General features: G+C 33.6%; 1 protein-coding gene across 1 annotated transcript in view; it reads right to left on the bottom strand.

Moving 5' to 3' along the window:
- Positions 1-335: 335 nt before the first annotated feature.
- LOC122520874 (sonic hedgehog protein A) overlaps positions 336-27,489 on the bottom strand; it is a 55,287-nt gene continuing 28,133 nt past the window's right edge. The window contains exons 2-3 of the mRNA XM_043641193.1: positions 3,049-3,310; positions 336-1,132 (exon numbers count right to left, since the gene is read on the bottom strand). Coding sequence (XP_043497128.1) covers positions 336-1,132; positions 3,049-3,310 — 1,059 coding nt within the window. The remainder of the gene's footprint in view (positions 1,133-3,048; positions 3,311-27,489) is intronic.

The raw sequence follows: 27,489 nt of genomic DNA, 5'->3' as shown, positions 1-27,489 counted from the left end.
ATCCTTTCCTCTTCCACATTCATTTCTAAAAGTCTTCATATTTTATAAGTCACTTCGTGAATCTAATACAAATGTGTGTTCACTGTGTTCAGTCACAATACTCACTGTCAGAGAAGACAAATGGTGTTGGTCTCATTGTAAAAAGAATAATAGTTATTTAAGTCGTTCACGGAATAATAATATCATACACGCACAAAGAATAAAGGAAAATGTAATTGATTTCAATCACGTGTTAAAACGATAATCGAGAGAGAAAGCAACGTTAATAACACATTTCTCCTTTTTACCATCCACCATGTTGGAAATTTTTCCCCTCAGCTCAGTACCCCACGGTTTTAATTGTAAAGCATGTCACTGGGTAAAACATATGATGCAAAACTGTAAAGGAACGAGGCGTACCAATGTACTCCTATATATTTTTCGTTATCTTCCATAACAATACTCGTAGTCTGATTGTTAGTCCTTAGTTGTCTGATTTCTGATTTAGTTTCTCTAACCGAAAATGTTGGCCTTTCTACGAAGAAAGATTCTAAGCTTTTCCACATACGCAATGGAAAGAAAGAATAATGTGCCAATGTTTGACTGTCGATTACTGCATAACACGAAGCTATAACGTCGTCGACCAATAGCGTTCCTTCCGTCGTAAGTGGTGCAAAAACACCCATCTCAAGGACCAATTTAGTTTCGATCACACGATCCCAACGAATAAGACGTTGATTACCATCCGATGACACTTTGTTGTTTAAAATATTTTCCATTAGTTCGATGTTGTTATTATTATTATTAGTAGCGGTAATATCATCGTTCTTGTCATCGACGATTAAAATTTTATCACCGATTTTAACTCTGGCCGCAAATATCGTCGATCTTCCCTCGATCGGTACCAAATGGGCTGGGGTCAAGGTCAACACTCTTCCAGATTCCGTATGAAGTCTAACGAATTGTCGTTTTTCCCTCGGTGCTCTATCCAAAAAAGCTATAACCTCGCTGTAGATCAAATCACCCTGAGAATTCATAGCTGCCACTCGTTCGCCTAATTGGACCTCGTCCAACCTCTTCCTTAAACCATCTTCGGTTCTGACGTAACTTTTGCCAGGGAAACAACCACCCGATTTGCCGGCTGATGAAGATTCTGTAATTAAAAAATTGAAAAGAACAAAAGAAGACAAACAATTAACACAAAAAGAACAACAATTTGATTTGTGTCTAAATCGTTAATGATTACGAATAAGGATTATCAAATTGTTTAGATTATTTCACGATTAATTTGGTTTTGGTTTTATTTGGGTTTGTTTTTCGATTGAAAATACTTGTGACCAAATAAATGTCAACATTTTCAAGACAAGTTTCCTTTACTCGGATTCGTAGATCCGAATATGAATACTATTATCAAGAAAACAATATATTGATTTTTATTTAGATAGGACAAAATTGATCGAAAGAGGATAAAAAAAAATTAGAAAAAGATCGACGATCTCGATTAACAATTCTCGAACGTTGATACATTTTTTCGCGGACTTTTGCCTCGATTAACCGCGATCTCGAAGCAGGGCTTTAAGTTTCTCTTTCTCTCTCTTTCTCTCCAGAGGATCGATTTTTCGAAAAGGTAATCGGATCCATCGCACACTCAGGAATACCGATCAGGAAGGTCGGTGACGCGGACGAGTATAACAAGCAACATCCGTAGACCGGTTGTTTCTACCGTGGGAAATCTTTCGTAATCTCCCCACTCCTACGTATACGAAAATCGATATCTTTTCTAACGAATTCCGATCGTTCTCAATCGGATCTATAAAAAGAAGAAAAAGAAGGAAAAAAAAAAAGGTATGAAAGAATGGAAGATAAGGATTGTCGAAAATCCTTACGACGATGATGATGAAAATAATTTTAAATCAAGCCCGAAAGAGAGATCCAAAATAAAGATTACCTTTGATTCTTTTTACTTTTTTTTTCTATCCTCGAACGGTGCTAATAAGGTAAATCGATATCGATCTCTTTAGTACCGATCGTCCTTCGATCATAACGAAAAGAGACAAACAAAAAATAAGAAGAGGAACAGGAGGAGAGAGAGAGAGAGTCCAGACCAGAAAATATGTCACGCTTCGAACCAACCACCTTCCTCCATTTTTTCTTTTTTTTTTCTTCTTTCATTCTCTCTCTCTCTCTCTCTCTTTCTGTCTGTCCGTCTGTCTGTTCGTCTGTCGTTCTGAAACGACCCTCGAGGCCGCGATCCATCGACTGGTATCGATTTCGCGCCTACTTTTACGCTCGATCTTTTAATTCGAATGGACAGCCACGGTACCCGATTTATCGGTATTTATTTCGTAATACGAAACTTTTACGTGTGACACGGAGGACGTGAGCATTATCGGCTGAGGAAAAGAAGAAAGAAAGAGAATCGATGTTTCATCAAATCTTTGAAAGGATGGATATTTATTTAAAGGTCCTTCCATTCTTTTTGGTTGGTCGAAAAATCGTCGAATAAAAAATCGTTAGATCGTTTAACACCGGAAAATAAAATAGAACGACGAGAAAAAAATGTATTTTATTTGAATTATCGTAAGATAACGTATAAGAAGATATGGTTAATCGTGAAGGATAAACTGTAAAAAATGGGTATCGGATAAAAGTAGAATCCTTTGCCGAGGTTATGTTAGTTAGATTAAACTCTGCAATATCCCCGAGCAAGTCGATAAGACAGAAAATGTTTCTCAGTTTTAACGCGTAGCGGCGCTTCATGTATATTCGCGAATAATGTATAATATATTTGAAAAAATGTATAAATATATATCAAAAATATATTACCGATCACAATCATTTATATATATCGAACAATATTATACGAGCAATTTTCGAAATTATTATTCTCTAGAAAAAACAAACTTTTACGAAGAAAATTTGAATTTTGATCGTTCCTTGTAAGAGAGTTTAATGCTTCGTTTGTCTTTTGGGAAAAAAACAAAATGGCGTTCGAGAACCCGCCTAGCTTTATCATTGTATTGGTTTTTATGGGCTTGAAAAAAGTGTGTTTTATTAAGAAATACTAACCAGATTTAACGGAACAGTGTATATGAGATCTGGACTCGTAATAAACCCAATCGAAACCAGCTTCAACTGCAAGTCTCGCCAACATTCCGTATTTCGATCGATCCCGATCACTCGTCGTCACGTCTACGGCTCGTCCTTCGTAATGGAGGGAATCGATTGCATGTTTTCCCTCCTCGTCCCAGCCCTCGGTAACTCTCAACTTAACTCCGGGCCACTGGTTCATTACCGAGATTGCTAAGGTGTTCAATTTCTCCTTACATCTCTGCAACATTGAAAATATTTGATATCAATATGCGAACAAGATTTACGTTCAACCTTTTCCGTTTTGTTTTTTTTTTTCATTCACATAATATCTTACAAATAAATTGTAAATATTGTTAATGTATTTTTTATTACATAATATATTTTTAAATGATTTCTATCGGTATAGTAAATAGATACGTTCGAGAACATAAAATCTGTTGAAAAGGTTTTAATATCAAGTAATTAATCTAATAGTAGTTTGTATTATAATAATAATATGCTTTTCAGCATATTTTTAATATTGAATTTAATAAAAATTTAGAATTGCAAAGAGTAAATAGAGTTCCATTAACATCGTAATTATTATGTTCATATAAATTTTATATTTATTGAAAATCAAGTATAAATATATATATATTAGATCGTTAATATAAAAAAAAAAGGAAGAAAAAAATATACAAGTACTAAATATTTATAATAATATTAATATTATATACACGTGTGTATAGAATATGCATTCGTCATCATAAGCACAAACATCCATAGATATAAATTTAAATATTGATCGAAAAGAAAATAAATAAAAGGATAGACCATGAATAATCGACAATTCTCAACCCTTTTAAATAGATCGGAAAGAAGTCTATTCAGTAAAGTAAGTTTTTCACGTTTTCTGTTACTCATTGTATGCCAACCATTTCTATTTCTTTTCCTTCGTTTATTCCGTTGTTGGAAAGAAGTTCTACTTAACGCGATTTAATTTATTTTTATATATCGTTGAAGCAATGCAAGAAGGAAAAAAGGTCACGGTTGGACCCCGTGTTCAACGATTTCATGCGGACGGAGGATACGAGCAAAGGGAAAATCGTTCAACTTATGTCAGATCGAAATCAATGAAAAAAAAAACGATACTACTACTACTACTAGGAAAGAAATAAATACGAAGAGGAAGAGGAAGAAGAAGAAAAAGAGACACCCCTGAGAGTCAAGAAGACACGGAAAATGAATGCGTGTTTTGACTGGACAGAAGAAACAGAACGGGATCTTCTCAAAGGGACTTTAAGGACCTTCAAAGCTCCGTAGCGAATCAAGGGGCAAACAGGAGTATAAATACGGTCGTCGTGTCAAGGATTACTCGGTCATGCCATCATTCTTTTGCTATGTAAGTTTAAAGGAAGAAACTCAAAGAAAAATTCTCTCTTAACTTTTCTCTACCTGCACCTCTTCTTTCATCTCGAATATTTCGGGTATAAAGGTACTTCATAATATTTAATTTTCCTTTTTTTCTCCCCTTTTTGATCTCCATCTTGGGGTATTATAAATCAATACGAAAAACGATTTGTCAAATAATTGTTCTTTTTTATTTCGTAAATTCGATCATTTGTTGTATATGCACAACTACTACCGAATTCACTCAACGAGAATAATGAAAACGCATAAAATAGCTAATAATAATAATAATAATAACAATAACACCGAAGGATCGATAACCTTTTTTCACCCGAACTATTTACAAGAGAGTAAAATAGAAAAATCATGGTTTCGGATGAATGAACTAGCGAACATACGAGTCTTGGTTAAAACCTCAAGAGATAAATGAACTCAAAAGGAAAACGAATATATATTTGAAGGTGTTAGAAAATATCCAACTTTACGAAATTCTCTATTGGCTCCGTGTCAATGGAGACTGTGAAATATTTGAGAAAAAAAAAAAAGAAACTAACGCGATAGAATCTATCCCACTTTCGTCGCGTATAAACGTGAAACTTTGAAACGTTCTTTTCTAGTTCATTAAATATCCGAAAGAAAATATATAACGAAAACCGTTCGGTAAATTTCATTCGTATTTTTCAGACCGAGTGGTTTCTTTCACGTTAAGCTTGATCGAAATTCATCCGACAGCCGATAGGCGTGCGATTTTTATGCACTAACACACGCATAAATCCTTCCTATATACGTATATGTACAAACGCATACGTAGGCATAGGTAAGAAGGGCTTTGCTTTGCTTGCTTCTTAACCAGACACCTTGAATTTTCACCGGGGAGGATTCGAAAGTGGAAAGGTTGCCGCGACCGGTCCCCCCTCTGCCCCCCCTCAACCCCCTCTGCCCCCTTCCCCTTTCCCTTCCCCAATTTTTTCTTCCTGGACTCACTCAATAGAAGCTAATTGCCAACGTGGAGCCGCAAATTCGTGGACATTGTCAACCCCATCATCTCGTTCGCGATATCGAACGGGTCTTTGGTATACATTGTTGTACCAGTTTCTTCCTCCCTTCCTCCCTTCCTCTTTTGCCCTTTTTCCTTCCTTATTTCTTTTCTTTTCTTTTCTTTCTTTCTTTCTTTCTTCCTTCATCTGATTCACTCCTTTCTCTTTCTACCATCACTCTTTTCATTTGAACCCTTACTTTTAATTCTTCTCGTTACGATTCAAATCGGCAAAAGGATTATATCGAATTCGATTTGAAATGTTTCTCTTTCGGGTAACGTTTGACTAGGTTAATCGTGTGCAATTGATAGATATTGTTTTAAGTGTATAATACTTATTTCATTTTGTTTTTGTTTTATTTTCTTTTCTTTTCTTTTCAGGATGATTATTAATTATTTGTTTCTCGTTTGACAGATAACAGTTGAATATTTTTGCGAGAAGAGATTTTAAACGAGGTTATGAAAAAATGTTGCTTCGATCTAAACCGATTGTAACAATTATTTTATTGTTTATTTTTTTTTCTTTATATATATATATATATATTATATATGTTCGTATGATATAATTTTGATTTAAATATAACGTACAACAGTTCGTATATTAAGGAACAATTTTAATTTTTATGATAGTAAGAAAAAATAATTATACAAATATTATACAATTATACAATTATACAATAATTATATTAATTATTTATATAACAAAATAATTGTAAATATTATATAATTATATAAATATAATATAACGCGATATATATTTTCTATAATTACAAATGATCAAACGTCAAATTTTTGACTAACGACAAAAGATTTAGAATTAGATGAGATAACCATGTCGTATTTTAAATATCTTAAGAAAATCACGTAAAAGTGAACTCGTGCGAAATCAGTTAGTATAATATTTGACATACGGTGGGAAAGTAATACGAATGGGGTGGGACGAAGGTGGAGAATGCGATAAGAGGGAAGAAAAGGAGGAGGAATAAAGTCGAGGTAATAAGAAGAAAAAAGAAGAAGAAGAAGCAGAGAGAGAAGAAGAGAGAGAGAGAGAAAGTATAAAAGGGCCCGAAAGAGAACGCGGTATAAAGAGAGGAAAGAATGGTGAAGGGCCCAAGAGATATACCGGCTGTGGTGCACGATGGGGTGCCTTGTTCGCGCAGCGGGGTTGCACTCTCGGCCCCTCCCAGACTTTACATCTATTTACAAACATTTTGGCGGAGTCGAGAGACATGGAGCCTTTTCTCTCTCTCTCTCTCCTACTCTCTTTTAAGAGAGAGAGAATGTCGGGACCTTATGAAAATCCATTCTCAGTGAAAAATGGCCTAGCCCGTAATCCATTAAAGAATGAGAAAAGGAAACGAGAGGATGCGGGGGTGGTGATATTAATAATAATAATAATAATAAGAATAATAAGAATAAGAATATATAAGAAAAGAATTAAGAAAAATTAAGTATACAAATAAATAAGGTAACATTTTAAAATGAAGTTTGGTAGCAATTATCGTATTAGTATCGCCATAATTATTATTAGAATTGTGTTAATTATTAGTGATAATTATTATTAGTATTGTGATAATTATTAGTGGTAATTATCACTAATTATAATATATAATTATTCATACTTATCGCTAATTAAATAAATTATACTTATAACGGTGATAGTAAAAAGAAAAGAAAAACAAATACATTATTTAACGAGAGAAGTGTATATATGAGTCATATTAAATTATTCGATTAACATGCTTATCACAGATATAATGAAAAATAAAAATTTTATCTTAAAACAGTTTTTGGTAGCACATACATTCGAAACGAATTAACGATTAATAATAAAAAACACAAAAGATATGGATAATAAAAATATACAAACGTTTGAAATATAAAATATAGAATTAGAACAATTGTTTTACTATCAAATTTAACCTCCTCCCTGCCCCTCAAAAAAGAATAGAAGAATTCTTCAAAATTCAATACGATCTTTCTATTAAACGTTCTTAATAGAAAAAAAAAAAAACACAAAATAACAGAACTTTTCTCCCTTAACGGTCTAGTTTCTTCTCTACTTTTCTTTTCTGTTAGAATTTCCGTCTTTTGTCAAATGAAACAAAAAAGCAACAAAAGAAAAAAAAATTGTCTCCCTTAACTCTTCTTCCTTAAAGATCTAGTTTCTTCCTTATTTTTTTTCTTTTTTCTGTTCGAGTTTTCGTCTTTTGTCGAATGAAAAAAAAAAAAAAAGAAAATAGAAAGAAAAAGTACAAAAGAAAATAAAAAAAAAAAAAAAAATGATATCGAAGAAACCGGGTGCCTTTGCTAGTGGTCCCCGGCGGGGGAAGGGGGAAGTGGAGGGGTGCTGGAAGGGGGGCTCGTTATCGTTTATAATGGTGCTACCAGGAGTGCTCGAGGCGTTTATGAAAGACGAAAAGAGGAAACCAGTTCCGGTGAGTGATGTACTCGTCGCGTATATGATGCCTTCTTCTCTTCCTTTACCTCCTCCTCCCCCCCTCTTCCTCCACCACTCAACCATCTTGTACATGCAACATACGTGTTATCTCCTCTCCATCGTACCTTGGCGCGATACCTCCTAATTACCGATCGTCTATCACTTACACCTCGTTTACATATCTTATCGCGCACGGTAAACGGCTGTTAATTGTCGCGTCTTCTCGATTCACCTGCTCGATCAATGATCTCTCTCTCTCTCTTTCTTTCTTTCTTACCTCTCCTCTTATTTTCTCACTCACTTTTTTTTTTCTTCTCATTCTCCGTTAGTTCAAATAGAAATCACATCCTTCATACGTACCAATTAGTTATTTAAATATACAATAAGAAGTAAATTAATTTGTCCACTTTTCCCCCCTATTTCTCTCTTATACAAATATAGTAATAATATAGGGATAATATTGTGTTAATAATTGATTTGGTTTTGGTTAGAAATATAATGGGGAAAATTGTTAATATAAAATAACGATTGGTAATGATATATTGGTTAAAGAAATATCGTTAGTTATTGAATGATATATTAATATATGAGTTCGTTTATTTTAATATTTTATCTTTGTTTATGTTTGTTGTTGATCGTAAGAATATCTACGATCGAAAGTTAAAAAGTCTTGCAATTGTCATGAACAAAATTTTAGGGGAAAAATAATAAAGAATGGACTTAGGTCGTTGTCAAATTAAACGGCTCATATATTGTGTTGATCGATAAATAGAAAAATAATGAGAGAGAAAAAAAAGGTATAGTAATGTGAAGTATAATATTTGATTAGTCAATAAGTAATATTCCAATGTTTAATTAAAATTATTTGAAATACGTATAGTAATATTTGATTTGTCAATAAGTAATATTGATATTTTTCATAAAAAAAAGAATATGTTAAAAATAGGTATGACACATCGAATTAAATTATATTAGTAGAATTATTACATAATATATGTAGATATTGGAATGATCATTATTTTTTGACTTATTAGATAATATTAAAATTGGTATTATTAAAAATAAATATAATAAGTATACATTAGATTGATTTCATTTCTAGATAAAAAAAACGAACAATATTGTAAAATAATTTAAATTAGCCTAAATAACTTATATAAGTATATACTAATGTTATAGTATTATTTTAATCACTCTTCCTCTCTCTCTCTTTAATATTCGAATAGGAATATGAATTTATTGAAATCTCTTTAAGCAGACGCGAACAAAGGAGGAGAGAAGAGATCTCTCGCACGAGATGAAAAGTTAAATACGTTGGGGCAGGGTTAAGAGGTCAAGATGAGTAAAACGAGAGGAGAAAAGAAAGAAAAATTAAGAAGATGAAGAAGAAGAAGAAGAAGAAGAAGGAAGATAAAAGTACAGAGAATAAGATGAGCCACCTTCTAGAGACCCAAAGAAGGGGGTTGGGTCCTGATGTGAAGGAAGATGGTGAAACAGGACTGGGCTCCATCTCAGCATCCGAAGATGGAGCCCCGCCCCCGCCGGTTTCTTCTCAAGTCCACCTCCTCCCCCACCTCCACCTCCACCTCCTCCTCCTCCTCCTCTTCCTTCTTCTTCTCTTTCTCCTTCTTCTTCTTCATCTTCTCCTACCTTGGTCAGTTTTACCTTCGCTGCCAGGCGGCTCTCCTCCCCCCCACCCCCGTTCCCAACCTTTTATTTCATTCTTCTTGTTTCAACGCTCCTTTTTTCTCTTTCTCTCTTTTTCTTTTTCTTTTTTCTTCTTCTCTTCCCCCACCCCACTCTACTTTTCTTTCCATCCTCCTCCTTTCCCACTTCTTCTCTTTCTCACGTAAACCACCATTCGGGAATTGAAAAGGAACAAGCTTCTTTTCTATATCCGTCCTATCTATTTATCTATCTATTTATCTATCTATCTATCTATCTATCTATGCTGATGTCGATATTCCCCCCTTTCCCCCGACCCCATTCAACGTGTGCTCCGAAATAAATCGTTTTGACGTCTGCTGATCTATCTTCCTGAAATTATCATCTTACACCTATTAAAATCGATATTATAACAACTATATCAAATTCTTTAACTAATAACGATAAGGAATTAACCAATGACTCAATACTTTTATCGTTAATTTGAATAATATTTAAATAGTAAAGAAATTTATTCGCGAAGTTGTAACGAAAAAAATAGTTAAAGAAATCCAAATAAAATTTGTTTGATCTAATAACAATAAATAAAATAATATAATTACAGTACACTGATGATACCAATTTTATAATAAGAATATTAGTAAAACATGAAACGATAAGGAATTAACCAATGACTCAATACTTTTATCGTTAATTTGAATAATATTTAAATAGTAAAGAAAATTATTCGCGAAGTTGTAACGAAAAAAATAGTTAAAGAAATCCGAGTAAAATTTGTTTGATCTAATAACAATAAATAAAATAATATAATTACAGTAAACTAATGATATCAATTTTATAATAAGAATATTAATAAAATATGAACGATAATTTATATGAGATCATTTAAATAAATGAAAATTCTAAAACACTTTTCAGGGAGACGTAATATTCAATAGTTTTCTTTTTCGTTACAGATTAGAAATGATTGTAACGTCAGTTGATATGGATAATGGTAAAGAACTTCGATGTTTCTGATAAAAAGAATGACATCGGTGTGCCACCAATACGCGTATACATTCAAGGACAATGGCCGGACTAAAGGGAGAGATGACACGACAACAATGAGGGCCGTGTTTTGAGAAAGATTCGTGTACGAGGAGATGCATCGAGTGTTTGTCGAGCTCTCTAGAAGGTCCCGGACCATAACTGAAGAGCGATCCCCGGTCCACCAGAGGATGACCTATCTCACGGTTCTTCTCTCATCTTCATTTCCATATATTTCTTTCCTCGTACTTTTAACATATACATACATTAACGAGACGTCGTCTACTGATGTTACTTTTTCTCAACAATTTTAAAATATCGTTCGCAAATTTTCATCCCCACCACTACCAACACCACCATCATCATCATTATCATCATCATCATCATCATCATCATCATCATCATAAGCATCATCCTGTAGCAGCATGCATCGAATTGTCGTAATTTAATATATATTTATTTATTTAATAATAATAATATATTATTATATATATAATATAAAAAATAATATAATATTAAATAATAATAAAAATAATATATAATTATTATATTATTATATAATAATATTTTATTAACCCTAGAGCCTAAGCTCCCTAAAAGCCATTAATTACATTGTAGTACAATATAATATATAGGTGAAACAAAACGGAAATTAAAATTATATAATTATTATTAAACTTATCATTATAATAGTAGTAACGCACGGAAAGTAGATAAAAGTAAAAAGAAAATAGTAGATAAAAATATACTGGTTATATAATAGTAGTATAGTAGTATTGGCTCGAAGCAACAAACATGTGGTTAAAAACAAAACAAAACAAAATTTGTTTTAAATTAAATCATAAGTCACAAAACATACTGAATGTCTCTATCAATAAAGTAAGTATAACATCTTAATCTAAATTCTTTATAGCAATGTAACAATGCTTTTGTAACAAAAATAGCTTTGTAATAATGTTGTATATATATATATACAAAAAAAAGGAAAAAGAAAAAATTATTATATTCGATGATGACTACAACGACGAAGGACCAATATAATACGAAAGAAATGAAAAACACCTTTCTCGAAGAATCTAAAGTTGCGATGGTTGGCGTGTATCTTCGAGAAGCTCAAGTTACATCCTTATTACGAAGTATCTACCCCGTATATATACCTGGCTAGACTTAGAAAAAGAGACGAGATAAAGTGTTACAGTGACGGAGGAAAACGATGAGAATAAAATCGAAATTGACTGCAACCGAGAACTGGTACCTGTCCCCCTCCCTCTCCCCATCCCCCTCCCGTTTGTCTATGGGAACGGATTAACAACGCGCGAAAATAACCCCACCGAGGATATTATTTAACGAGATGAACAATGAGATCTGACGTAAAATAAGAAAGATAAATATAGATAGATAGATAAGATACCCCAAGGGAACGTGTTGTTTTGAATAGATGGCACGTCACTGACAGGATTCACTCGTTGGTATTGATCTCAAATATCTGATAATCATCATCATCATCATCATCATCATCATCATCATCATCATCATCATCATCATCATCATCATAATCATAATCATCTTTGTCTCAGTCTTTTAGTTATTCTTTTATTCTATCTTATTCTACCTTTTTTTAACCTCTTCAAAGTGATGAAGGCGATCAGCACACGCCTCGTCGCTTCCTCTTCTTCCTTATTATCATTCTTTCTCATTCTTTCACTTTGTTATTCTCTTTCTCTTACCTTCTTATTATCTCGTTTCTCTTCAAGTTCATTTTATCGAAACGCCGAGTCCGATATCGTTACGGTACATTACACTGACACTTTCAGTCAGAGTTAGGAGCGTGCCGACTTCTTCTCTTCAAAGAAAGGAAAGCAAGCAAGCAAGCAAGAAAGAAAGAAAAGAAAAGAAAAGATTATGTAAAACGAAAAGAAGATCGTTCTACTGTCCTTGCTGTTCTGTCGTTGTTCTCATCATTGCTAATTTTCTTCAATATCATCCCATCCTTCCTTTCTTCTATTTATGACAGACGTGTTTTCTCATCTTCTTTATTGTTTTTATATACGTTTCTACCTATTCATTCATCATTTCTTTTCTCTCTCTCTTTCTCTTTATGTTTTTCTTTCTATTCTTTTTTTATTTTCTACTTTTTTTTCTCCTTTTTTTTAAAGATTTTTTTTGAAACTTGGACTGAAACACGAAGAACGAACGACGATTACTCGCATCGGGGACTAGCTGAGAATGATTCAAAGTCGAGTGTCTTAGAAGAAGAAGAAGAAGAAGAAGAAGAAGAAGACGATCAACACTTAAGAGAATCCTCCTCGAAGTTGAATACGTAAATTAATTAAGCGAAAGAGATTTCCAGTAAGTACAATGCTAAAGAAGAGAGTCACAGTCTCTGGCTGACTGTAACGCTCCTTGTGAGTTTCTCTAACAACGGTCCGTTAACTCTTTTAGGTTATGTCTTATATATTCTTTGAAAAAAAAAAGAAAAAAAGCAAAGATAAAAATAAAAATAAAGAGAAAGAGAGAAAGAGAAAGAGAAAGTAAGAGAAAAGAATTCTTTCGGAGGCGCTGGGTGTTTGTTATTTTTCAGAAGAGGTAGGGGAGAGATGGTAGTAGTCAAGTTCCTTCTTCTCGACAAGAAAGAAAGAAAAGAAAAGAAAAGAAAAGAAAAAGAAAAAGAAAAAGAAAGAAAGGAAGGAAGAGAGAGAGAGAGAAAGAAAAAAAGAGGAAAGTCACGTGTATAAAGCGGGAGGGCGGATATCGTGTTCCAAATCAGGATCCGAGGGATCGGGTTATTAGGATCGAAATGAATGTAAATCCCCTTAACACGATCCCCGGCCAAAACACGGCTACCCGCGGCTCCGAAAGTGGCCAGATTAGATACCGCGTGTCTCTTTCTCCGTCTTTCTCTTCTTTCCTTTTCGTTTCCTTTCTTTCTCCTTCTCTTTCTCTTTTAGTTCAACGAGAAGGCACGAACCACCATCCCGTAGGATGTAGCAGCCTGATCCTATCTCTTCCGAGGGTATCCAAGAGAAGTAGAGAAGTCTTCTACAGCAAGAAGAAGTCTCCCTCTTTAAAAAAAACCCTTCGAAAAGAGCTCTTCTACATCTCGTAGAAAAGGGCGAAGCTCTCTCTCTCTCTCTCTCTCTCTTACGCTCTTTCTTTCCCTCTCTCTTTCTATATCTTTCCCTTTCTTTCTTTCTTTCTTTCTTTCTTGTTCCGTGAGGAAGGCCCTTAAATCTTAAGATGGGCCGCAGGAATGCCCGGTGCGCGTCCGACCTAACGAGCTTTTAATCGTCCCTTCGACGTCGTCCACCGACACGTGACACCGACGACGTACCTTGTCACGTGCCCTTCGAAATTAGAAAATTATAGGATCCGTTTCGGTATACTTAGGGGTAGGTATGTATCCTATGTATTGTATTCTATATGTATACGTATGTTAAATTTGTTTTTTTTTGTTTTTGTTTTTTATTGAACGGTCGATAATAATCATTTTTAAACTAATTATATATTTATAAAATAATAAAATATATATTAGAAAATTATATATATAGGATCCGTGTGTGTGTTTCAGTATACTTAGGGGTAGGTATGTATAGTATGTATATTGCGTATGTACGTATGTTGAATTTTTTATTGATTTTTTTTCTTATCGAACGGCCGATAATAATCATATTTTTCAACTAATTATATATTTATATATATTTAGAAAATAATTAAATATATATATTAGAAAATTATAGAATCCGTTTCAGTATACTTAGGGTTAAGTATGTATTGTATGTACATTGTATGTATACGTATATTGAATTTTGTTTACTGAATGACCGATAACGATCATTTTTTCTGAAAGTAAATAATTATTTACATATCTATGATAGTTTTTTTATATATATATATATATATTCCATATTTTAATATTATTTTAGAACATAATATTGCAATTGGTTGTATTTCATTGGTAATTCTGTTCTTTAAAATCAATTGTTTGTTAAAAGCAATTGCTTTTTTTGTTTTCTAGTATTTTTAAAAAAATTTCTTTCAGTATAGAAAGTTTTTAATAATTTTTTATCTTTTTTTTTTAAAAGCAGAACGACAAAACGCACTTAGGAAGATTATTTTCTAATGAAACTTTAACCGAATGTTTTATCGACGGAGGATGAAAAGCCGTCAAAAGCTATTTCCGATTCTCACGTATAACGTATTATTTTCTTCTTCTTCTTCTTCTTCATCTTCATCTTTTTCTTTCGAGTGAAAATTTATATTCCCCGCGACAATAAATAAATGTTGGCATAAAGTAAACTGCGAAACTCGTCGTAGTCATCGTCGTCGTCATCCTCGTCATTGTCGTTGTCGTAGTAGTAGTAGTAATAGTAGTAGTAATTGTAAGCGTGTCCTGTCGGTATTGCATTATTTCTCTCTTCTTGTATAATCGTCTTGTTTTATTGGCCGTTAACCATGACTGGAAGTGAATGAAAATAGAAGTTACGAGGAACGTCGCGGCTCGTAAATGGATTAATCGTTTCCCCTTTAAACTTTAATAGACGTTAAGAAACTAAGAGACTCACAAAAGTTACATTATATAATTCGAACTGTCGAGGGAAAAGTTCTTTTTTCTTTTTTTTTCTTTTTCTTTTTTACTGCTAATTTAACGTCACACTTCGTTCATTTGAATTGAGTATGTCAAGAATAATAAGAAGAACGGTTCAATATTTTTGTAACCCTTAACAACCTATAAACATAATTTTTACGTATCTAACGTAAAAATTGAAGAGAGTACAAAATAAAATGATCGCAAAAATTATCTATGCGGTTATTTCTCGACAGATTAATAATATTTATTATCGTTAATGACAAATGACGATGATGTAAATCTTCGTTTAATTGATTTGAACTCGCGAATGAACATTTTCCATTATAGAAAGGTGCAAAACGAAATATTAATAGTTATATAATAATAATAGTAATAGACAAGAGTTATTTTATATTACGCGAAATGTATAGATAGGTTTGCGTATATTAAACAATTAAATATCGATCAAACTTAATCTGATTATTTCATAAACAAAATTAATAATACTCTTCCATTTTAACTATATTATTATATTTATTGTATAAATTATTATTAATAATACTCTTCTCATATTTGATAATTGTACAGCATGATTGAAAGAAACATAAATCATTCGAAAAAGGGGGATGAGATTTAAAATAAATAAATGAATTAATTAATAGTAATAATAATTAGAAGTTTAAATTGGTTCTATGTTTTGAAATATCTTATCGGCGGAAACAGATGTTTCTCTATCGAATAGTGTTAACGGATTTGTTATTGCTAGAACGTGGAAAATAAGAGAGGCATGGTAGTCTGAATTAGATCTTTTCAACTCTCGTGAAAGCAAACTATCGTGGTATATTCGAAGTAGTTTGGATTAACAGAAGAGAAGATAGAATACTTTTGGTAGACCTTGATTCGTGTCGATTCTCGGTTCGGTGAACTTATCTTATAATACAAATAATACTTGCTAACCTTTCGAAAATGTCTCTCTGTTAAATTTCGATTCGATTCAATCTTGTTAACCTTCTATCATTTTATTTCTATCTTTTCAAAAATATCAAATAATCAGATATTTATATTATAATCATGTATACAAAATTATATACTCTATATATACTTGTAAGTATAAATTCAATTCAATTATATTTAATATAATGAATTAATATAAAATTTGACATATAAAAATAATATAACTGTCTAACCACGAGGATCTAATTATTTAATATAAATATCCAAATCACATTGAAATATATTAATCATATTTCTAATAACATACACACACGCACACATTTATAAACTAAACAATAATATACATCTGACAACCGTATCAATATATTAATAATCGTAATATAAAAGATATTTACGTATTAATAGCGCAACAAAATAAGGGACTTATCAAAGGATGCAAATATTCGACATATTTACTCGGACATAATTAAAATCAACGAATATTAAACGCTCATAATTATCGAAGTTAAACTACGAGTATATATCCTTATTAATTTGAAATTTTATTCGATCGTATATAAAATTGTTCTTTTGCGTGTTGCATTCCCTTACAGTTTCGAGGATTTATCGACACTTTCCTTTTTTTAATGATTCAAAACAGTTTAATAAATTAACAAGCCAGTATTCTCACTGACGACGACGACGACGACTTGTTCCCCCTTCTTTCCCCCCTCACATTTCCCCCTTTCCCTCCCATTAACGATGAGAGTACGCACAAACACGTCTACGAGCAATTAAGATGTCAGCTGTCAGGTAGTAACAGTTACTGTCAGGCGTTATAGTGTTCGAGCATGAACAAACGTGCTACGATTACGCGTTCGATAATTCGCGTCGAGTTCGATTAATCGCCTCGATGGCGAGTAGAGAGTATTCATCGATAAGCGGTACGATATATCGAGATTGTAAATGCAACTTGTTTGTTTTTGTTTTTGTTTGTTTGTTTGTTTGTTTGTTTGCTTGCAGTACGGATTACGTATATCGTTTCGCTTACGAGATAATAAATAAACTCGACGAGTGTGTTCGTCGTGTGGCGATCAATTTGTTTATTGAACTAACGATAATTGTTGTTTGATTTAAAAAAAAAACAAAAAAGAGCAGATAGATAAAATAATTTGAATATATTATGTTATATTTGATATACTTGTGTTCTCTTGATACGTTTTAAAAAGTATTTTAAACAATTTACGCATACGTCAATATTATGTCACAGACACACACACACACACACACACAATCAACTTTTCAAGAATTTTAAACGAAAAATAAATTGTATTTCAATTTTTAAATCTCTTTCCTGAATAAATTATTTCTATAAATTTTTAATATAAAGAAAAAAAGATTATTTTTATTCTCATCGATATTCCTTATTGGTTTATGGTAAAAGAATAAAGGATTTTTTGTTTGTTTTTTTTCTTTCTTGTTTAAGTCATAAAAGCTGTTCACCGAGAATATACAATTTTATATTTCTCACGTATACGCATTTTCAGATATTTATAATAATTTCCCACGTATATACGAATTCTCAGATATTTAAAAAAATAATTTCAAAATTATACCTTCATATATACCTATATACATATTTATATATACATAAGTGTGTAATTAAATTTGACAATAAAAATCACGGACAACGTACTGGTAATTTATTTTCTAAGGTGACAGTAGCAAGAACTAGACACTCATTTCTAATTGGTATTTAATCGCGAGACCAAGTAACTCTCTCTCCCTCCCTCTTAAAATTTATCGAGAACGTAGTAACTGTGTACAAGCATATTTATGGGAGTAGCGTAGAGAGCCAAGGATAATTATGGTTTCGAGAATCGTCTATGACCATATAATATGTCGTAACGTATCTCCTCGTGGTCAGAAAAGAGAAAGGAAAATACAAAGAGAGAGAAAAAGAGAAAAAGAAAGAAAGAGAGAGAGAGAGAGAGAGAGAGAGAGAGAGAGAAAGAGAATGAAAACCATAAGGTACAAGAAAGAAAAAATCTTAACGTACCAAAAAGAGAAAGAGAGATAGAAAGAGAGAGAGAGAGAGAGAGAAAATGTATGTATGTATGTATGTATGTATGTATGTATATGCATGATGTGGTTTCAAATCAAAATAGGATATACGTTCAAGAGTAGAAAATATCTCACAGTGGTATTGTGCGTAGGTGGAGACGATTATTTATCTTGTCGTGTGTGTAATTACTCCCGTGGCAACGATTGCGAGGGTGGAACTCGAAAGTTAGCTTGCTTATGAATCATCATCGTACTTGTACGTACGTACGAGATTTAAGCTTGGGAAGGTGGGGTTCCTTATTTCCTTAAAGACTTTTTTGGAAAAATCACGCTGAAAGATGGAAAAATATTTCACAGAGAGAGAAAAAGAGGGTTTAGGAGGTTGGGTGAGGTATGGGGAAAGAGAAGGTGGGTTTTACAGGACGAACAACGTGTCCACTAAATCAATCAACGACGACGTACTCGGTAGACACGCTAATTAGCACTAATTGAACGCTAGTCGCAACTAGCCGTACCTAACGTTTACGATTCCTAGTATATATATATATATGTATATACGTGTGTATGTGTGTGTGATGTGTATATACGTGTATATAAATTTTTATCTCCCTCTTGCATTTCTGTGAATTATTTCCAAATGAAATTCGAAAGCCGTTATTATTTATAAAAAATTAATACGATACTTATTATATCGAATTTAATCGAAATTTTCTTCAATATATCGATTTAATACATCAACTCGTTCAATAATTTATCCTCTTTATTTATTTGACAAGCGAATGAAAACATTTTCTCGTATTTTTTTTTTTTTTTTTTACACAGCTCATAATTTTATAAAAGATTAATAATATTATTATTATTATGATTATATTGGAATATCGAATTAATATCGCAGTTCTCGTGTTTTATTTCAATTTAACAACGGCACACACACTCGTCGTTCGTATCCTCTGATTCGTCTTTTATTATTTCTATCCTTCGAATATAATTTTTTTTTTATTTTTGCAAATCAAAAGTCACGACGTTTAATAAACGCAATTAAAAAACGCTTGTAAAGATAAACATATTTTCTTTTTTTTTCTCTTTTTTTTTCTTTCTCTTTAACGAACAAATACACACACGATCGTCGGAATTGTAATTTAATCGAAAATTATGTCTCGTTCCATTCTCTCAAATTCATACTTTTAATTTGTTATCTTTTTTTCTTCTTACATACGTTATAAAATAATTACAGCTACGGTGTGTGTGAAACGCGACGAATAAAAGGAAAATTATTTGTCGAATCTTCGTCGAACGAATTCTCAACGGGATAATTAAAAAACGAACCTGTGTCGGATTTTTCGTCTACGTTAAAAAAAAAAAAAAAAAAAATACAAAAAAAAACGATAGAACGTAATCGTACCATCGTCATCGTTTATTTCCGTTCGTTTCGAAGAAGACGATCGCGTAACTCTTTGTTTAAAATTCAAAAATATAAAAAAAAAAAAAGGAAAATAGAATAAACGCATACATAAATATGTATAAGTGTATAGGACAGATAGACAGACAGACGGACGGACGGACGGACGGACAGACAGACAGGCAGGCAGACGCAGGGAATACCGTTGAAATTTTACGAGCTCGCTTTGTAAAAATAAATCGTTCCAAAATTTACGATCCTTCATTTTTCTTAATCCTCCGTTTCTTTTTCTCTCTCCTCTTTCTTCTTCTTCTTTAACCCCCACCTCTTCGACCCCGATTATATTTTTCTTTCTTTCTCATTTTTTTCACACGATTGCAAAACACGAGAAGCAAACGTCATATACTTTTATATATACATAAAAAAAAAAAAAGAAAATAAAATCGTATTTATCAAAACGAAAAAAAAAAAATAAAATTCGGTTAGCTCGTGCGGGTCGTGTATGTTTATAAAAAATAATTTATACTCGTGCATGTATAATACATACGTGAATACGTGAGTAGTATATACGTTTATACATATGTAAGGGTATATATGTGTGTGTACACGATCATCATCGTAGTCGACGAGAAGAGGTAGGGGTAAAGGGGAGGAGGAGGGGGAGGGGGAGGGGGAGGGATATCGTATAACGTGCAATATGAATCATCGCGTTATTTTGAGTTCCCATCACGTATCGATTATATTCGAACTACGATTACGTTCTCCTTGTTGTTGTTAGTCGTAGACGATTACTTCGATAGTTAGAAGAAGAAGAGGAAGAAGAAGAAGGACGAAAGAAATAACGCGGGCCGGATCAAAGAGTAAAATCCCTTTTACGAACGAAATTCGGGGGATAACACGCCAAGTCCATTTATTTTATCGGGACTTCTCAAAAGCCGATAAGGGAATTAGGGATACCGCGCGAAAATACTTCCCATTTCTTATTTGGCCCACACTCGGCATTTGTCCCACTCGTTCTCTTCCTTTTCTAACTCCCACCCCCCCACCTACCAACCCACTCCACTCACCCTTTCGTACTTATTTTTTCTACCAACCCTCCTTTTTTTTCTCAATATCGAACGAACGTGCGTGTCACGTTACAAGCCGATCGTTAAAGTTCATTCCGATCGCAATATCGTTATACGGTAGTGCGAGAGAGAGAGAGAGAGAGAGAGAGAGAAGGAAAGAAGATCGAAAAAGTTCGACGAAAGAAAGAAAGAAAGAATTCAAAGGGCTCGAGTGGGGGCGGCGGCAGCGGGAGGGAGGAGAGGGGCTTCCCTTCGATGTAGATTTGTAAATGCGAGTATTCTTTTCTCTCTCTCTCTCTCTCTCTCTCTTTTGCTTTCTCTACCTCGGTCCTTCAAAGTCATGAATAAAACCGATTGGCTGTGAACCGGTAAACCTAAACCCCACCACCACCATCACCGAAGGGCAGTCACCACCTGTTGCTACGTTTGGTATTTGTACAACATACAAGAGAAGTGATTTTTTTTCTCTATTCTTCGGTATTTTCTTTTTATATTTTTTATTTTCTTTTTTTTATTAGCAAATAAGACACCTTTTTCTTATTCTACTGTAGAGCGGTGAGAGTCAAGAAGGTTTTTTCCTTTCGTCGCCTGTCTTTCCTTCTCCTCCCTTTTCCTCACTTTCCTCTACCTCGTACCACCTCTTGCTCATTTTTGTCATAGTTTCTTCGTTAAACGTGAAAAACGATCGCGAGAGGAATTGGGGATAGGGGGGAAGGGGGTATAACGCTCGTTGACGTTACGTTTCGGAACAACGAATGAATGGGTGGGTGGATGGACAGATGGACAGATGGATAATTACTATGATGAAAAAACTAAATTTTTTTTTCTAACGAAACGCTTCGTTATTGGCGCACGAAAAATCAAACGCATGTCGTAAATAATTTTCGTCGATAATTCGATAAAGAATTATTTTTTTCTCTCTCTCTCTCTCTCTCGCTTTTTTCAAATAAAATCGATCTACGAAGAAAAATATTGACGTTTTTTAATAATGTGTCTCAGAAATGGGGAGTGGCAGGGAGGGGGATGGGTAGAGAAAAAAATCAACATTTTCACCTATTTTTCCTTTCCTGGGTGAAATATTATTTCTTTCCAAGTATCTTCTTTTTTTTCCTTCTTCCCTTTTTTTCTTTTTTTTTTTTTTTTAAAAGATAATAGCAATAAAAGGGACATAATATTGTGTTTACCAGTTAGATTTAGGTATTCAGTAATAAAAATGATAAAGAATAGAAACGGGAAAAGTGATGTTTGAGAAAAATTTGTGTAAAAGGTCTAATATAACGACGAAAAGATTAAAATATTTGTTTTGGATTTTAACAAATGCAGGTAAGAAGAAAAAGAATAAAAAGAAGAAGAAGAAGAAGAAGGGAAGGAAGGAAAAATAAAGAAAGAAAAAAAGGGATCGATACGATAAGTTAAAATGTAAATATATATTTTGTGCTGATATTTGCCCCAATATCTTCTTTCCTTTTTATAAGAGATATAAAAATAAAAAAATTTAAATAATAAAGAAAAAAGAAAAATAAAAAGACTGACACAGACGGGAGGATGAGTGGGAGGGGTAAAAAAAACTAATATTTTGTTTTCCTATTTACACGAATGAAGGAGAAAAGAAAATAATCTTCTGGTAGTTTTTCTGCCACAATTTCTTCCCCCTCCCCTTCAATCCCTTTGGTTTTCCTATTTTTTTTTTTTTCCCCAGATACCTCTTTCCCGTTTCTTTCTCTTTTTGACATTCTTACTGTCGTTCGTTGTCAATCACTATTTCTTGTCAAAGAATAAAGATCATTTCTCTCCTACAATCTGATATATCGTAAAGAGGAGATGAATATAACGTCCAACAAGAGATAGAATTTAATCGCGTCAATAAAAATTTCAATGTGCGATTCCGTAACGCTTAACGGACATCAACCATATACACCATGAGAGGTGCATTTAATTTGACGGGCTCGTGCGGGCAAACGAGAAAGGCGAGAAACCATAAGTCGGTTGGTAGCAGAAGTTAGTATAGTTGGACGTTAAGAAGAAGAAGAAGAAAAAGAAAACGAAGAAGAAGAAGAAGAAGAAGAAGTAGAAGAAGAAGAAGAAGAAGTAGTAGTGAACGGTTGTAGTTAGGTACAGCTACCACCACCAGACCACCATCACCAGTAGCTTTGAATCTTGTCGCGGGGAATTAAGATTAACATTCGCGAAACAACGTGTACGCTAAGTCGTTAGCGCGATATTTACAAGTACGCACCGGCCGAGCAATAAACTCGTTGCTGGAGTTACCCCAGCCAACTGTAAAGCAATAATCGAGTCGTTATCCCGTTTGTAGGTGAACCACCAGCCAGCCAACCAGTCAACCACTCGATCCTTCTTCTCATATATACCTTTCTCCTTTTATTTTTTATATGTATATGTATACCGTCAAAGATCGAAATTGGATAATGTCAAAATTCACGTGGTCGTTTGGTATATGTCAAAAATATTCATTTATAAGAATACAAATTCAAATATTCGATCTTTCACCGACGTATGTGTTGGTATGCGTTGACAAGCGACCAGGTGATTCTTAACATTCTCCTATTTCGGTCTTTCACGGTAATATATATATAATATAAAGTGATTCAAATGTTTTTTTCTAATCATTTTATCATTTTTATTTTTACTGTTTAATAATTATTAGCGTAAATCGCGATATGCGATTATTTATAAAAAATCCTTTACTAAGATAAAGTAAATAATTTTATCCCCGAATCGAATTAATATTCTTGTCAAATTGAAACGATAATCTTTCGTTCGAAAAAATATTTTTTTCAATATTTTACAAATTATAAAAATAATAATATTATACACAAAAATACAATAAATATCTTTTCGTTCTGATTTCTCGATTGATAAAATTTCAAACGAAGATTTGTATTCGTTTATTACGAATATTTAAACGAAAAGGAAAAGAAAAAGAAAAGAAAAGAAAAGAAATGTAAGAAATCTAGGGACTCGAATCTTCAACCCTCCTCCCCCCTCCCTCATGGGCGGTGCCCTTTTATCAAAAAAAAAAAGTATAAAAAGAATTGTAAACGTCGTGTCAAGTAAGAAAATATAGATAGATAAATAGATAGATAGATAGATAGATAGATAGATACGAATATGAGATAGTGATACGTGAAATTGATCAATTGTTTGTTTAGGAATAATTTCACACCTTTGATCCATCTAAACGAAAGATTAACAGATATATAATGTTTAACCTGTAACGTATCATGAATTTACATTCTTTCTTTTTCTTCTTTTCCTTCCTTTCGACAGGTAAGGACAAGTTTTGGCAGCTCCCGCGGGAATCTCACATTCCCAAGAATCTTCTTCTTCTTCTTCCTCCTTTTCCACACAAGACGAGAGACATTATCGAAGTAGAGACTCCGTTGAATGGTGGTAGCTGCTGCTTGCTACTCGTTCGCTCACGGTTCCCTCCCGTCGGGTGGGGTGGGGTTGGGGGGGGGTAGGGAACGAAAGACATCGACTCGAAGGACGAAAGATAGATACAGAATGAAAAAGAGAGAGTAAGAGAAAGTCTGTTCGTGTTCGCGTATATCTGTATGTGTATGAGTGTGTGTGTGTGTGTGTGAGAGAGAGAGAGAGAGAGAAAGGTAGGTTCGCTAAGAGCAGGTTGCTGCGAAGGAGAAAAGAAGCATTGGCCTGGCAAAGTGTTTAAGAGCGTTATCTTCTCGGCTATTAGTCTTTCTTGGTGTGTGGCCTCCGGTCTCACCGGTCCAACCCAAGAATGAGAGAATGAGAGAATGAGAGAATGAGAGAGAGAGAGAGAAAGGTGCATACGAGCAAGGGTTAAGTTTAAGTAGCCTCCCTCCTTTCTACCTATCTCGGTTCACCATCTACACCCCGAAGAGATTCATGAAGAGGATCGGAAGGATCGGAGGATCCAGCCGAAGGGAGGAGGAGGAGAGGCGCGAAGATCGACGTGAATTCCGTCGCGTTTCGATCTTCTCCCCCTAGCCCCCCGAGCCCCCCTCCCAGTCTCCGACACTGATCACCACCACCACCACCATCACCACCACCAACCCCTTACTTCGGATAATCTCTCTTAATACTTTTCTTTTTTTGACCCTTCGATCTCTTCGCTAAACCTAAATTCTTTTTCCCTTTTTCTTCTTTTTTTCTTTCACTTCACTTTACTTTACTTTATTCTCTATTTTTATCTATCTATTTATCTATTTATCTATATCATTGTTTCTACGGATTTACCCATGACAATTTTCTAGGGATTTTCTTTTTTATGTGGAATGAGATACAATCCAATATTTCTTTTTTTCTTATGCAAAGTTTCGTCGAAGATATCGAAGTTAATTCGTATTCTCTAAAAAAAAAAAAAAAAAACTCTGATTCGCTACTAATATTTATATCTCGATGTAATCCGCGTTACAAAATAATTTGCAACATTTGCATTTACGAATGCTGTTCGATTTTTCTGTTTTTTTCTTCTTTTCTTTTTTATTCTCATTTATCAAAGAATCATCGAAGTATTCCAAGGACAATTTTTCTTCGAAAAGCCACTAATGCAAGTAATATTTTTAATTTGTTTTATTTTCAATCAAAAATCTGTTCCAAAAATTAAATGAAATCGAACGAATCTATATAAATCTCTAATCTAATCTAATTATCAACTTCCATTATAATCGTTTATCATCTTCTAATTTTTATTCGACATTATACTTGATATATTTAACAAAAAAAAAAAAAGAAAAGAAAAATATATTCACACGAAATGAACGATCAAAGAAATGTTGATTTTAATTTCAAAATAAACGTTCGGAAATAAATTCACTAAAATAACCTGTATCGAATGAAACTAATCGAAGAAGAAGAAGATCGATATCAACCAATAAGAATCCTCCTACCCCCTATAGAAATATAAAACGATTGTCACCGTAACGTAAAATACGAATTTAATAAAAAGTTTACACAGAGAGGAAGATAAGAACGAATATTATTGATTGATAGCATTTCAATGGAATCAATTTAGGTAACTTAATCGTTGATTAATCGATTGCAACGGTAATAGATTTACCCCCTATCGTCAAGGATTAAAATAAGAGAGAGAGAGAGAGAGAGAGAAAAGACATACCCAACTATCTAAAACACGACAGGACATTTGAGTGGAAGAAAGGAGGAAGGGAGGAAGGGAGGGAGAGTTCCAGCATTGTCAAAGGTGGAACGTGTTGTACGCGTAATTCTTCGTAGATTAATGACCGGCCATTACTGGGATTTATCACGGCTGCCAACTGAGCTTTGTGACGTGTAAGCGCAAATAAAAAAGTTTTGAGAAACGTAGTAGTATTAGGGTGGGGGAGGGGGCTGGGGGGTTGTAGGTGGTGGGTAGGAAAAGAAGTTGAAGATGAAAAAAATAAGAATTGGGAGGAGGAGGAGCAGGAAGAAGAAGAAGAAGAGAAGAAAATAAAAAATAAAAAATAAAAATACAAATACAAATAGAAAGGACAAGAAGAAATGGCAGTCGTGTGGCGATCGGATCTCTCCAAAAGCGATTCCCAACGTCCTCTTTGAGAGGAAAAGAAGAAAAGGAGGAGGAAGAGGAGGAGGAGGAGGAGGAGGAGGTAAAGCTTCGGCGTTTCTCTTTGGTAGAAGTGAAAAATTAATCGTCGACACGCAATCGTCGCGTGCTGCCGTTCATTGCAACCTGGCTACCCTGTAATTCAATGTCGGTCTGCCAATTTTCGTCAGACCGACAAAATTATGCCGATTTTCTTAATACTAATTCCCTCTACACGCTTTCTCTCTCTCTCTCTCTCTCTCTTTCTCTCCATCTCTCATTTTTGCTTTTAACATTGACTTTTGTTATCCTTTTTTCGTGCTCGTTAACAATACATCGTCTAAAGTTCCTGCCACGGTTGAAAGCGGATGATTTGAAGTTTCTGAAGCTTCTTCTATTTATACAAAGTAACACACAAAAGATAAATAGATTGGAAGGCGTACGAAATTGAATGCAAACGAATAAATTACGTATTTAGTGATACATTTTTTTTCCGATGCATCCTTTTCTCTTTTTTTTCCCATTTGTTATTTCTTTTTTCTTTTCTTTTGTTTTTTTTTTCGTTTTCTGTAATTAAAGTTAACACATTTTGTAACATATACGTGAAATGAACTAACACATGCATTTTACATTTTATTTATTTATTTTATCTTCATAGAAAAACTAAATACTTTGATCCAAAAAAAAAAAAAGGAGAAACTATGCCAAAGCAATTGGAAATACGAGAATTCCATTTGGGAAACTTCGTGTTTGACGAAATAACGTTAGAGAAGGACAAACACTTCTGTTTATTTTCCACCTACGAGGATAGGTATTTGTGCGTATAAATGATGTGTATATATGAATAATATTAGGCTCCTAGTATATATATATATATATATATATACATAAGAGAAAGTTCCAAAAAGGGTCCTGAGCTTAAACGAGTCTAAATTTACAAAGAGAAACCCTTAAGAAAGAAGGCGACGAAGGTTGACTTCAAATAAAAGAATGGACAAACAAGCAAGGAAGAATAAAAGAGCGAAAAAAAAACAAAGAAAAAGAATGTGCGAGAGAGAGAGAGAGAGAAAGTATCTATGGTTTTTGCTGGACTTTTCTACCCAACAATAAAGGCCAAGGGATACGTTATGACAGCAGTAAAATCTTATGACGATCATAACGCGATCATGATGCGTATAACGGGCTCCCAAATACTACTTCGATATTTTTTCACCCCGAGATCTGACCCTTCTTAAAGAGTACCCCTTTCTTCTTCTTCTTCTTTTTCCTTTTTGTTTTCTTTTTTGTTT

Source organism: Polistes fuscatus, unplaced genomic scaffold (assembly GCF_010416935.1).
Source record: "Polistes fuscatus isolate 324 unplaced genomic scaffold, CU_Pfus_HIC Scaffold4, whole genome shotgun sequence".
NCBI lineage: Eukaryota > Metazoa > Arthropoda > Insecta > Hymenoptera > Vespidae > Polistes > Polistes fuscatus.
The sequence above is the reverse complement of the archived record's forward strand: the minus strand, read 5'-3'. Positions and strand labels throughout refer to the sequence as shown.